The 12,188-nt window shown below is 36.7% G+C and overlaps 1 protein-coding gene and 1 pseudogene across 1 annotated transcript; both read right to left on the minus strand.

Moving 5' to 3' along the window:
- Positions 1-1,946: 1,946 nt before the first annotated feature.
- Positions 1,947-2,631, minus strand: LOC147865509 (oleosin G pseudogene; annotated as a pseudogene).
- A 2,224-nt stretch (positions 2,632-4,855) lies between these two features.
- Positions 4,856-11,968, minus strand: LOC147865510 (26S proteasome regulatory subunit 4 homolog B). The gene is made up of 6 exons (XM_087318337.1): positions 11,402-11,968; positions 10,713-10,958; positions 8,109-8,278; positions 6,713-6,929; positions 6,490-6,630; positions 4,856-5,112 (listed from the first exon to the last, which is right to left on the minus strand). Exons 1-6 carry the CDS (start codon positions 11,888-11,890, stop codon positions 5,029-5,031), a joined length of 1,347 nt encoding a protein of 448 aa, XP_087174463.1. The 5' UTR covers positions 11,891-11,968; the 3' UTR covers positions 4,856-5,028.
- Between the last annotated feature and the right edge of the window lie 220 nt (positions 11,969-12,188).

Below are 12,188 nucleotides of genomic sequence, written 5' to 3' on the forward strand. Positions count from 1 at the left end.
TCAGAATATAAGTGTGAGAACTTAGAGCTTATATGCAGGTGATTCGCTTGTTTCCAATGTCTTTTAATTCAATTGTCGCAAGCATGTGCGATATGATAGATAGGAAAGGCAACAAAACAGTTGTTTTTGTTTGGATTTGTTGTCCATTGTCAGAGTCTGGAAACTCTCGATGCAAAGCATAGATAGGCTTGTAACAACTACACATTTCATGTTTGATGTATACCTAAGTTTATACCACTAGACCTTTAATCGATTGATCTCAAGAGTCTATACCCAACTTACCTATAAAGTTGCTTTCATGATGATGGTGATTCTTCTTGTTCAATACCTTTATGTGTTAGGAATTCTTGCGCCCATAGTTATTGACTTAGCATGAATGTTATAGAGAACAAACAATGAGCTAAAGGGTCACCATTAATAATGTGGCAAGGCATTACCTTTCATTTTAGGAGACTTCAAGGTGTCTGGATTTATGATCAAAATTTCATTCAAATAGTCTTATTTATATTTCTACAGTTGCATCTCCCGGTTATCTTATGACATGCCTTGGGTATCAAAGTGAGTACTTGACAAAAAAATATCTCCTCATTGGTGAAGAAATGTCTTCGAACTCATATATTATTGTAGATATTGCCTTTGGTGTTCATTGCCCTCTACTTCTCATCAATAAGGCTCCATTCGAAATTTATTTATAAATCCACAAAATATGAGAACTTCTTCAATTTCAAAGATATGAGAATATGAACAAGTATCAAGGGAACCACCTATGAAGGGCTACCAATTTTGTAAGAGCTAATAGAGTCTATCTCAAATTTTTAAGAGCCAATTGAGAGCAATTTCTTACCCTCTCTACCCCCCTCCATAGTATGAGGAGAATTAGTGTAACTTTCACTAGGATCCTACAACTAAGTAGGATAAATGTCGGCATTATCCATGTGTGTGTGCGAAGGGAGATAAATTGACAATATACACCAAAGACAGTTTTTAGCAAAATGGGGTTGAACAATATAATGATAATGCTACAAAATCAATCGTATGATTTAATGCACATATGTGCAAACACATAAGACCAAAACTCTCAACGCATTTGCAATGGAAGTTTCAGAATGCTGGTCAAGACTCAAGACTAGGCTTTCATAGAAAAATTCTCAATGCATTTGCAATGGAAGTTTTAGAATGATGAGAACACTGGGACATCCCTCGGTTTGTGAACTAGGAAAATGTTGTCTTCTATGCATTTAATGCAACAATTCTAACATAAGGTATGATCGTACTTTACATCTCAAAACACATGATTCTTCCCAATCTATAATGTTAAAATGAAATTATAGATAGAAATGGTATTCGGAGAGTGAAGAGGAGTCCAGGAAAATGAGAGAGGTTAAAGATTAACATTTGTTGTGAGTGCAAGCTCTTTAGGTTAAAGATTAGACATTTGTGAGTGCAAGCAAGAAAGAGCTATATATATATCAAAATCTACTAGAGAGAGGTTAAAGATTAACATTTGTTGTGAGTGCAAGCTCTTTAGGTTAAAGATTTGACATTTGTGAGTGCAAGCAAGAAAGAGCTATATATATCAAAATCTACTAGGGGCCCAAAGCTAGACTAATGAGACATGCTTCATCCACACAACACAACTCTTTCATCATCATGGGGACACATTACAATTCCATTGCCAACTCTTCCATCTTACAAATATTACTCCAATAATAAGGAAAAAGTTCCAAATAAATTGATTTAATTTCATAGAAGGGATGAGCGCGCGCACACACCAAAAACAATTGATCTACACACATTGTGATACGATACCCGCTAACCATTTCATAGAAGAGACAAGCGCACACACATACACAAAATTCTAAATGAGAAAATGACAACATAATTATATTATGTATTTCCTTGTATATCACAATTTTATAGCCTTAAGATAATGACACAAACAATAAGAAGAGGCAAATCTTACTTAGGATTTATAACATAATGCAATCTGTATTGCATAGTAATTACACGGATTCCCATTCCTATGTACTCTCTTAAAATGTCCTTCCGTCCATGTGCATGCATTAGACCCCACCATATCCTTTCCGATAATTAATTAAGCATGCATGGATTAATTAAATTATTTATCATTATATCACTATTTATTGTTTCGACTAAGCTCCCGGGGTTTTCGGTTGGGCAACTTGCTCGCGGACTTGTCCGCCCAAATCACGTGCCTTCTGCTTGGTCTGGTCGGCCATCTCTACGGCCTTACGGCGCGCATGCTCGATGTGTTCGCTACCGGGTGGGCGGCGTCCCTGGAAATAGTTGTAAGCCCAGGACAAGACAGAGATGGCCGTGACGCCCACTCCGCTGGCCGTCAAGACCCCAGCCAAGGACAAGAAGAGTAAGATCCCGGCTGGCACGAGGATAGGACTGAAGAAGAGGAAAACCGGGGTCATGAGAAGGAGGGTGATGACAATGCCGGTCACGGTTAGGCCGCCCAACACAAGAGAGATCCCGGCTAGTGTCAACAAGGAGAAGAAGCCCACGATCTGGCTAGATGCCGGACTCCGCTTCCGGATCCGTTCCATTAGACCCTCGGCATGCTCCTTGGTGTGCCGCGCTTGCTCTCGTGCTTGCTCAGCCATATTTTGCAAAGAATCAGGATTTTTTTTACTCCAAAACAAAGAGCTATGGAATGTTGATGATACAAAAATTGATGGGGAGAGGAATAAGATAGTCGATGATGATAGATGGTAATGGCGAGGAAACAATTGTTGGTTGGTCTTTGATATATACTCTAAGGAGTTAAGAAGGGATGATCTGAGTTTCCATTTTTAGTACCATCTTTTTCTTATAATGCAAACATTAAGGCATGAAGTGGCCACATAGAATCACGTGGCAAGATTGCATGTCTCTGCTCAAAGGAGACATTTTTAGAATGTTTCTTACAACCATCACGTGATCAATCTCTCTGGACCATGTGATTTCTTTCATAATGTTAAATGAGTTATGTCCTAACCGCAACAACAACAATAACAAATTGTGCCGAACACATGCACAAGAGTTCAATTATGTCGTGTCCAATCCAGTAATCATATGATGTGACAACAATGTTAAAGACAATCTAAGATTTCATTTACATCCATGCCCCCGTGGAAATCGATCTTTCTTGCATCAACAAAGTTTGTCAACATTCACGCAATTGGCCGCCGAGAAAGCCCTTTATTTGACAATCTTAGTAGTGCTCTCTTAATGTAGCTTTTTGGCAAAATTCCTTTGGCCCTTGCACTACTTCTGAGTGATCATTGATTCTTCATGACATTATACACCAAATGCTCTTTGCTTTATCCACACTCAAAACATACTCAAAGGAACCCCGCTATAGATCATATCTAGTAAAGGAAGATATCTAAATAGATCGATTGTTGTTGGACGTAACATCTTGCAAAGGAATAGAATTTGTGCAATTCTTTTGCATAATTTTGCCTACAGGCTGTTAGAATCACATGCGCATAGGTTTCCTCTCTCATAGACATTGCATTTTGAATGAATGGCAGATATTATTTCTTATGTTACTATAAGTTTTCCCATAAGGGTGGTTAGAATCACATGTGTATAGGTTTCCTCTCTCATAGACATTGCATTTTGAATGGATGGGAGATATTATTCCTTGTTTTGAATGGATCTCAAATATTATTCTTGCATTGGTTTCCTCTCTCATAGACATTGCATTCTGAATGGATGGCATCATGGTAGATATTTTGAATGGATCTCATATATTATTCCTTACGTTACCACTTATGGGAAAATTTATGGGTCAACCTATGATTGCATTCATTTAACTACAAAACTATGTAGGACTCAAGCTTCATTTCCTTATTATATTTGAGTTTTCATATTCACTTGTATCATATCATGTCCTTGTCTCATTTAACCAAAGTAGACATAAATCATAATTGTCATACCACAAGCAAAGGAGATTATTGTTGGTACATAGGGGGATGGATTCACTTTGCATTACAAGGACATCACATGGAGTCATAGAGTTCAAGAACCCCCTAATCATTGTTATGAGTTCAAGAACAACAAAATCTTATGCTTCACTACTACTCATCTTCAAATAAGTACACATTGTAGGAGTTCGCTCCTCATGTACTCTTGATAACATCTTCTAAACACTGATAACCCAAGGTACTAGTTTTGTAGACTTTGATCTTCAATTTGTGCTTCATGTTTAACAATCTCATAATTTGATGTCATGCAAAGTAGCCTCAAATGTGTTTGGATACACACGCTTTACCTGCTAACCCTACTCTTTCTCAACCAGGAATCGCCAAATTAGAATAACTTTAGAACTTGGTTTGATCTCAAACTAATGAGAATTGTTTTCTCTAGACAACCTTACAAAAAATAGAATTTGTAAAATTCTTTGGACATAGTGAACCATTGCATTTATCAATGCACAAAACAGAAAAATGAGTTCCATGTCTTAAAATCTATTTCATTCTTCAGTGGTAAAATAAACTTGCTGAATTTTCCAAATTATTCACAAAAACCTAAATACCCCCATAAACCACTCAAGTACTTACAATGATTCAAAATAATAATATTGAGGCACTTAAACTGCAAAGCTACATACCCACATAAACATATTACGAGATTTCTTCATAGATGCAAATTGCAAGAAAAATTGGTTAAGTCAAATATATATTCCTCATGAGAAATGATGCTCTCATAGTAGAAAAAAGAGTCAAAATGGAATAATTTCCAATAGACAGAAAGGTATTTATTTATGGTTCATATTATTGCAAGAATCATAAACATGCTTTAAAACTTGCTTTCATCTAATCAATTTCTTTCAATCACCTGATTAGCAGAGCTTCTAAACACTAACATTATAGCAGGAAAAAGAAACAAAAAATCTGATTATCTGTGAGCTGCATATTGTTATAATACTCTCAACAATAATCCCATAGATATATTTAGTTTCAACACATTCTGATATTACGACTAAAAACAGTTCAGTCTTGTGAACACCACAGATCACATGTACAATCCCTCGGGTACACCTTCCTTCTTTTTAAACATAACCTTCTCCTTGGCTTTCTTAAAATCAACATGTGTAACCTGATTAAAAAAAAAACAATATTAGCAATGTTCGTTTCACTATTTTCCATTAAAAAAGAAGAAGAAAACATTTGTCATTGACACATGAAAATCATTCCATGAAAAGAACAATGAAATATGATAAAAAAAGCAAGGCAAGACAATAAAGAAAACACATAAAAGATGGAATGAAGAAAAAATAATCATAAAACATATCTTCATACCAAATATGGTGTTTGATCTTCAAAATAACAGGACATTACATAAATAAACGAAATCAGAAAACTTTCAAGAAAAAAGAACACAGCAAAAAGAAACCAAAGGAAGAGAGAACCAAAAAGAAATATAGTTTTCACAGAGAAAATTACAACACTGGTATCAGTGAAGTAACTACAGTTTCCATTTTTTCGGGATAGTTCTCAATGTTTTCTAAGAAGAGTTACTTTGTTTTCTTCTGACATTTTGATTTGTTTTGATCAAATAAAGATTTCGAGAAGTGGAGTCTTCAGTCATTAATCTTTTATTCTTTTGTCTATATAGATTTTGATGTGAGATATTCGTCTGCTGAAATTTGAGGGAAAAGCATCAGCATCTACACTACAAGGCATGCTCTTGGCATTAACATGGGTGAGGTTGCATACCTTCAGTGTTACCCATGAGTAGTGCACTCCTTTGGTGTTACCATGCCAAAGTTGAGACTCAAATTTTAAATGAAATATGATTGCTCTCTTGAGATTTTTAAAATTGCAGAGTATTTTTACTTCGGACAAACAAAGAATATGTAGTATAGGATGATAACATCTAAGCACTGCAAGGTATCAGACAATGGTGTTCAGAATTCTGGAGCACTAGTATGGTATACTTGGAAAACCTGTGTATAGTCAGTCACACATCAATCATGTACGTTTTTTGAATGTATACAATCTGCCATTTTCATCGAGATTAACTTAATAATAGGAGCCAAAAATATCTCTCCCCAGAAAATGTAACGACGGGATTAAAGAACCATCCCCAATAAGCAGGATCATGGCGTACAGCAGACTATGAAATCAATTCAGAATATATAAATATTTTGCATGGAGGAAATAGAACATCCGGGATTTAGAGACTTAAAACTATAATTTACTCCAATGTCCAATATCAGAAATCAGCATGTACACAAACCTGTTTCATAAAAAAAAACTAGCCAAGAACTGAACTGGCAAAATAGATAAACAAAATCCTTAAAAAGAGAGGCAACGGATGACCCTTTTGAGGACTTAGAACGGACGAAGAGAAAATGAAAATGAAAAACGTGAAGAAAGACAGAAAGCTCGGACTGATTGCAAGTCTCAGCAGATATCCTTTACTAGGATTAAAATGAAAAAAGAACAACAATTTCAAACTAAAAAATAATACCTTCATGCGCCTTTCTCTCAATGCCAGCAAGCCTGCTTCTGTACATATTGCCTTGATATCAGCTCCAGAAAACTCATCTTTTGTCATAACAAACTCTTCTAGGTTGACATCTTCGGCTAAGGTCATCCTTGAAGTATGAATCTACCAAACATAGAAGAAAAACACCCAGTGAGCAACAGAAGCAGAAGTTAAATGAAGAAACAAAAAATAGAATATCATATACTTGGAAGATGCGCCTCCTTGTCTTAATATCTGGCAGAGGAAATTCTATTTTTCTATCAATTCTCCCTGGTCGCAGAAGTGCTGGATCAAGGCTTTCAATACGGTTGGTAGCCAAAATGACCTTCACATCTCCTCTTGAATCAAAACCATCGAGTTGATTCAGAAGCTCTAACATAGTTCGTTGAATCTCCCTCTCCCCACCAGAGTGAGCATCATAACTGAAGATAGATGGTAGAACCATTTGTCAGTAGGCATGATTTCATTTAACTGATAAATTCACAAAATAGATGATAAATGAGTCCAGGGTAAAGAATTTTTGAAGTTACAAAAAAGTAAGTTTACTTCAATCAAGCTAATCAAGTAGACAGCAAAAAAAAAGAGAAGTATCGTAATTCACAAAACATTAGCAGGCTAAAAGTTAGCTGAATCTCATGAAAGAAATACGAAAAGAAAAGGTAGAAAACTACTGCACGTGTACCAAAAACAAACAAACTGAGGGTTTGTGGTTGTGAAAAGAACTTTGGCAAGGAGATATCCAAAGAGCTGAAGGTCAATATCAAGAGAATGTGCACACTGGACAAAATCTTCTGTGCATGTAGAAGGGGTGTTCAAATTTTGGCCAAAAACCTTGGTAGGTCAGAAGTATTGCTGTATCTAAACTGCATTTCACCTAGGACGAGGATAGAAACATCCATTCTATGTCATAGCTGGAGGATAGTCATTTCTATGAACCTTACAAGGACATTAAAAGATAAAATTCAATAATGGCTGAAAATTTGAAGAAGAAAAACAAAATTAAAATGTATGTTCACTTGATGCACATAGACCATATAAGCCCATAACGTTCACAAGTTAACATAGATTTGTACCTTTATAAGCCCATAATAGTAACAGACAGAAGAGAAAACCAGAAAAGTTCGGAAAACTGAAAACAGGGTTATACACAAGTGCAGATCTAGAGTACAAGAGAAGTGAATCTCAAGCAGTGTGAATCACCACCAGGTTTATTGCACAGTGGGCAAACTACATTCTATGGGATTCCTAGTCATATAGTCAATGTTGAACATCTATTAGCATTCACATCAGACACTACCTAGGACATAAACCACCAAACTGAGTGTCTATCACAGCCTCAGAGAGCAATATGCAGACTCAGCCATGAAATTAAGTATAAAATTAATTAGAAAATGGATATACAATATATGTAGAGGCAATGAAACAAAATAATGTATGAAGACGTTTGTGTACATGTACGACAATCTTGGAAACATGAGTTCCATGTACAGGCACTGATAATGGGCCATTCTTGTGCCTTGACCTCAGTAAATGCATATACGATAATGTACATAGTGTAACACTACAATTAATTATTTCTTTTTGGGAGTGAACCATATTACCGTTTTGTGCCAACTGCATCAATTTCATCAATGAACACAATAGAAGGTGATAGATCATCAGCTACTCTGAACAGCTCACGTACTAACTTTGGTCCATCCCCAAGGTATTTTTGAATGAGCTCACTCCCGACAACACGCAAGAAAGTTGCAGATGTAGAATTTGCAACAGCCTGGCGCAAAACGCAGTTAATATTTCTTTTTACACAAATAGTTGAGCAATCATGACAAAATATTTCTAGAACATCAATTATCTAAACATGCAACTTGGAAAAAGAATGAAAAGGCAAAATTAGCGTCTCTATAGAGGCCACACAGGCCTATATGACCCAAAAGAGTTAGAAACATAACCTAATGTCTATTTCATTTATACAACAAGACAAGTTCATTTACCTGATTATAAGCTAAATTTAGTATGAAGTTACTAATTCTTCAATTTTCTGTACAAACAACAAGACTCCACTGTCACATTTCATAGGGGCAATTAAAATTTAAACGAGTTTGGATTCTCTTCAGCTGATAAAATGCTTGGAAATGCCCTCGTCTACCGAAAGTCCAGTTGAAATCTTGAGCTTTCCTACTGGACGTATTTATAGAGGCAATAGTTCCAGATAGAAATAAACAATTAAACCTTACTAAATAAAAAAATTCTCATATTCTCATAAATATCTAAATATTAACGGAGCTCCAGTGGTTAATAAAGCAGTATTTCCCCTATAATATTTGCTGCTCCTTACCCCACATTCTATTATTTCTTCTCCATTGTTATTTCAAGCTTATTCCTATACTTACTAATATAGAAGTTAATTTTTATAAATGTTTTCACCTCCAATTTCCATGCTCTCTATTTTGATTAATCGACCATGTTAACAATATGTGCACAAAGACCTTGTAGCTTGAAACAAAATCATCATCGATTTCATGCAGATACAACCAATTCTTCTGAATGAATTGAACAAACCCACACATAACATCCATCTGTAATAATATTGCAATATGTGATTTTATTCATAAACTAGCAGACTGAAACTTAGCTCAGCAGCTAGCCAACTGCACCTTGGCCATAAAGCTTGCTATTTAGCTCTAATAATCTTTCTTGGAGTAAAAGAAATCGTTGCAGAAAAACAAATGCCTCACTAAAAGCAAATATTCTTTTTTTCACATCCCATATGATAATGATAATGCACGGTCATTATTCAAAATGCACTGTGTGAAACTAACGAACACACATGGGTGTTCCGTATAAAGAGAATAAATGTGAAAGGGCCCCCTCATAACACATCATTTGATGATGAATGTAAGGCACCTAAACACAAACTTCAGGCCAGGCCACTCTTAAAACAACTGATGCATGGAAAATGTGCAGAATACAATATCGGCAAAAGGGAGAAATAAAGACAATATGAACTTGATAAACAGACAACATATATTACACCTAGAACAGACCCAAAGAGTACATGGAGAGCAATCACAGAACATCGTGTGAAGTAGACAGACATTAGAGGGACATCTCTCCTCCACTGCAATCTTGACATTTACTGAAATGGAAAAATAAATCAGAAAGGGTGATTGATGCACTTCAATTATGCTCAGAAATGTGAAAACGAACCCGGATTAGTGCAGTGGCTAAAGATGGAAACAAGCACAGCACCACGTTTTTCTCAAGATTGGCAAGATAACTGGATCAAGATACTACACAATTGGGCTTACCAACTGTGTCCCATGATAATAATGAGATCCTGAATGGATGAACCTCTAGGAAAACTGCTGAACACAAACTATGAAGTGGTTCACAGTTTCAGAAGCCGTGGACTTGATATACCCCGTCAACATACTTGGAAAAGGTCTAGCAAGGAGACTCAATTTTGGCAGGGCCCAATACTATGAATTTAAGAACATATGTCACATGAGCACAACCCACAGATATTTCTACGAAAATTACATTTCTACTAAAAGTACGTGATTAAGATTTCCAAAATCGAAAGTAAAAGCAGTTGCATACTTTCAGTAATCTAAAACTGCAGAAGAATCAAATGAAGTACTCAGGAAACAAAGTATGGGAATGTGTCTACAGGTATGCCTCTAGGTATTTCTTGTTCTTTTTTATATGTCATTTATGATAGAAACATTGTAGCTCTTATTAGAACAGCAATGGAGTCATATATAAAAACTATTATAGCACAGTAAGCAACTCTAGATACTTTGCAATAGGAGTATATATGTATTCTAGACACAAATTAATGCTTGCTACGAGCCTCCTAAATGTCCTTACCTAAACGAGGGCAACAGTTGTACATCTTAGTAGTTGGTTGATAGTGCATAACAGACATTAACCTCAAGAACTAGTTTTCATTTTCATATTCTATAATGCCCCTTCAATATCATTTGTCAATACTATAAGTTCAAACCTTTCAATTGTAATATACCACCTATCTTTCTCTAAAGGTTACAATTTTTGCAAATTACAACCCACCCCATCTAGTCAATTGTATGAGAGAAACGTGTCGGATTATCAAATGCACAGACAATTGAGCATTCTACAGAATAAAAAAACGTACAGTAACAAAAATATTAGTTTATTAATCTAATAGGACATGTTTGTTTTACCTTGGCTAATAAAGTTTTCCCTGTACCAGGCTCTCCATACAAGATAACACCCTTTGGTGGTTTGATACCAATATCCTCATACAGTTCAGGATGTGTTAATGGGAGTTCTACTGCTTCTTTAATTTCTTGAATCTGCGCATCGAGGCCTCCTATGTCTGCATAGGACTCGAGTGGAGCCTTTTCCACCTTCATAACTGAAACCATTGGATCAACTTCATCTTGCAGAAGACCAACAACAGAAAGAACCTGGAAATTTGTCACAAGGCCATTAGTATATGTTTGCAGATTTCATGGTTGCTATCTTCTAGTGAAGAATTCAAGTAGTCCAATCTTCATCATACAAAATCTATTCCACAAGACATTAGTATAAAAGAGCTCATTAATGTGCAAAAGAAAAAATCCTGGAAATTTAAAATTCTACCATCTGATTTCGGCGAGTGCAGTCACTTTACAGTGAGTACAATCATAAAATGAAACTTTACTGACAAGAATATTTACAAATGAAGCAAAAATATATACAATTTTACCATAAAAATCCTACATAGTAGAGAAACAATTCTCAAACGTTGTGACTCCATATAGACACATCCATTGAGTAAATATAAATTGAAAGACTGATGGAGGATCTCATAAAACTTCAACACAATATCTGCAGATGAGGAGATGGAAGAAGTGGAGGGTTCACATACCTTATTATGCATAAGGATGGCACATCCAGGTTCAAGCTGGTCTTTATCAACAAAGGAGAGGATATTCACATAATATTCAGGACCCACGGAGGAAGAAACGATGGCGTGATTCTCATCGATGATCTCTTCGAGGCTTCCGACACTCATAGGAGAGCCTCTAAGGTTATCTACCTTGGATCGGTCCTCTTCGTTCTTGTCTTCTTGGGGTTTGAGGCGCTCTTGGTTGGTCACAAACTCTTCCTCCATGAGGAGGTAATCTTTGATGCGTTCAAGCTTGAGGAGGCGGAGCTTACATTTGGTGGCAGGGGTAACAACAGGGAGGCGAGCGGCGGCCTCGGGCCCTTTCTGCTTGCGTTGCTTGCGGCCAACACGGGCGGGAGGCGCCGCGGGCTCATACTTCTTCTCTTTCTTCTCTTCTCCGGAGGACTTCCTGTCGCCGCCGCCGCCGGGGGAGCCTCGCGATCCTGCTCCGGAATGACCTTGCCCCATCTCTCTCTCTCTCTCTCTGCCTCTGCCTCTGTCTGTGTCTGTGTCTGTGTCTGTGCCTGTGCCTGTACCTGTGCCTGTGACTGTGACTGTGACTGTGTTTCTTCCCCTCTCTGTTCTCTGTTCTCTGCCTCTGTTTCTTTCTCTCTGCTTTCTGTTCTCTGTCTCTGTTTTTCTCTCTCTGTGTGGCACACACTCTGTTTCTTCTCTTTAATGAAGAAGAAGAAGATGGAAGAAAGAAAGAAAGAAAGAAGAAGAAGAAGAAGAAGAAGAAGAAGAACCCAAAGAGAAGAGAAGAGTG

This window comes from Azolla caroliniana, unplaced genomic scaffold (assembly GCF_043228905.1).
Source record: "Azolla caroliniana isolate FFs.n. ecotype wild unplaced genomic scaffold, voAzoCaro1.0.p SCAF_4, whole genome shotgun sequence".
NCBI lineage: Eukaryota > Viridiplantae > Streptophyta > Polypodiopsida > Salviniales > Salviniaceae > Azolla > Azolla caroliniana.

Coding starts and splice junctions, on each gene's coding strand:
- LOC147865510 (XM_087318337.1), bottom strand. CDS start 11,890: ATGGGGCAAGGTCATTCCGGAGCAGGATCGCGAGGCTCCCCCGGCGGC. Junction 6,930..8,108: donor GATGCAGTTGGCACAAAACG/GTAATATGGTTC, acceptor ATCTATCTTCAG/TTATGATGCTCACTCTGGTG. Junction 5,113..6,489: donor TGAGAGAAAGGCGCATGAAG/GTATTATTTTTT, acceptor TTTTTTAATCAG/GTTACACATGTTGATTTTAA.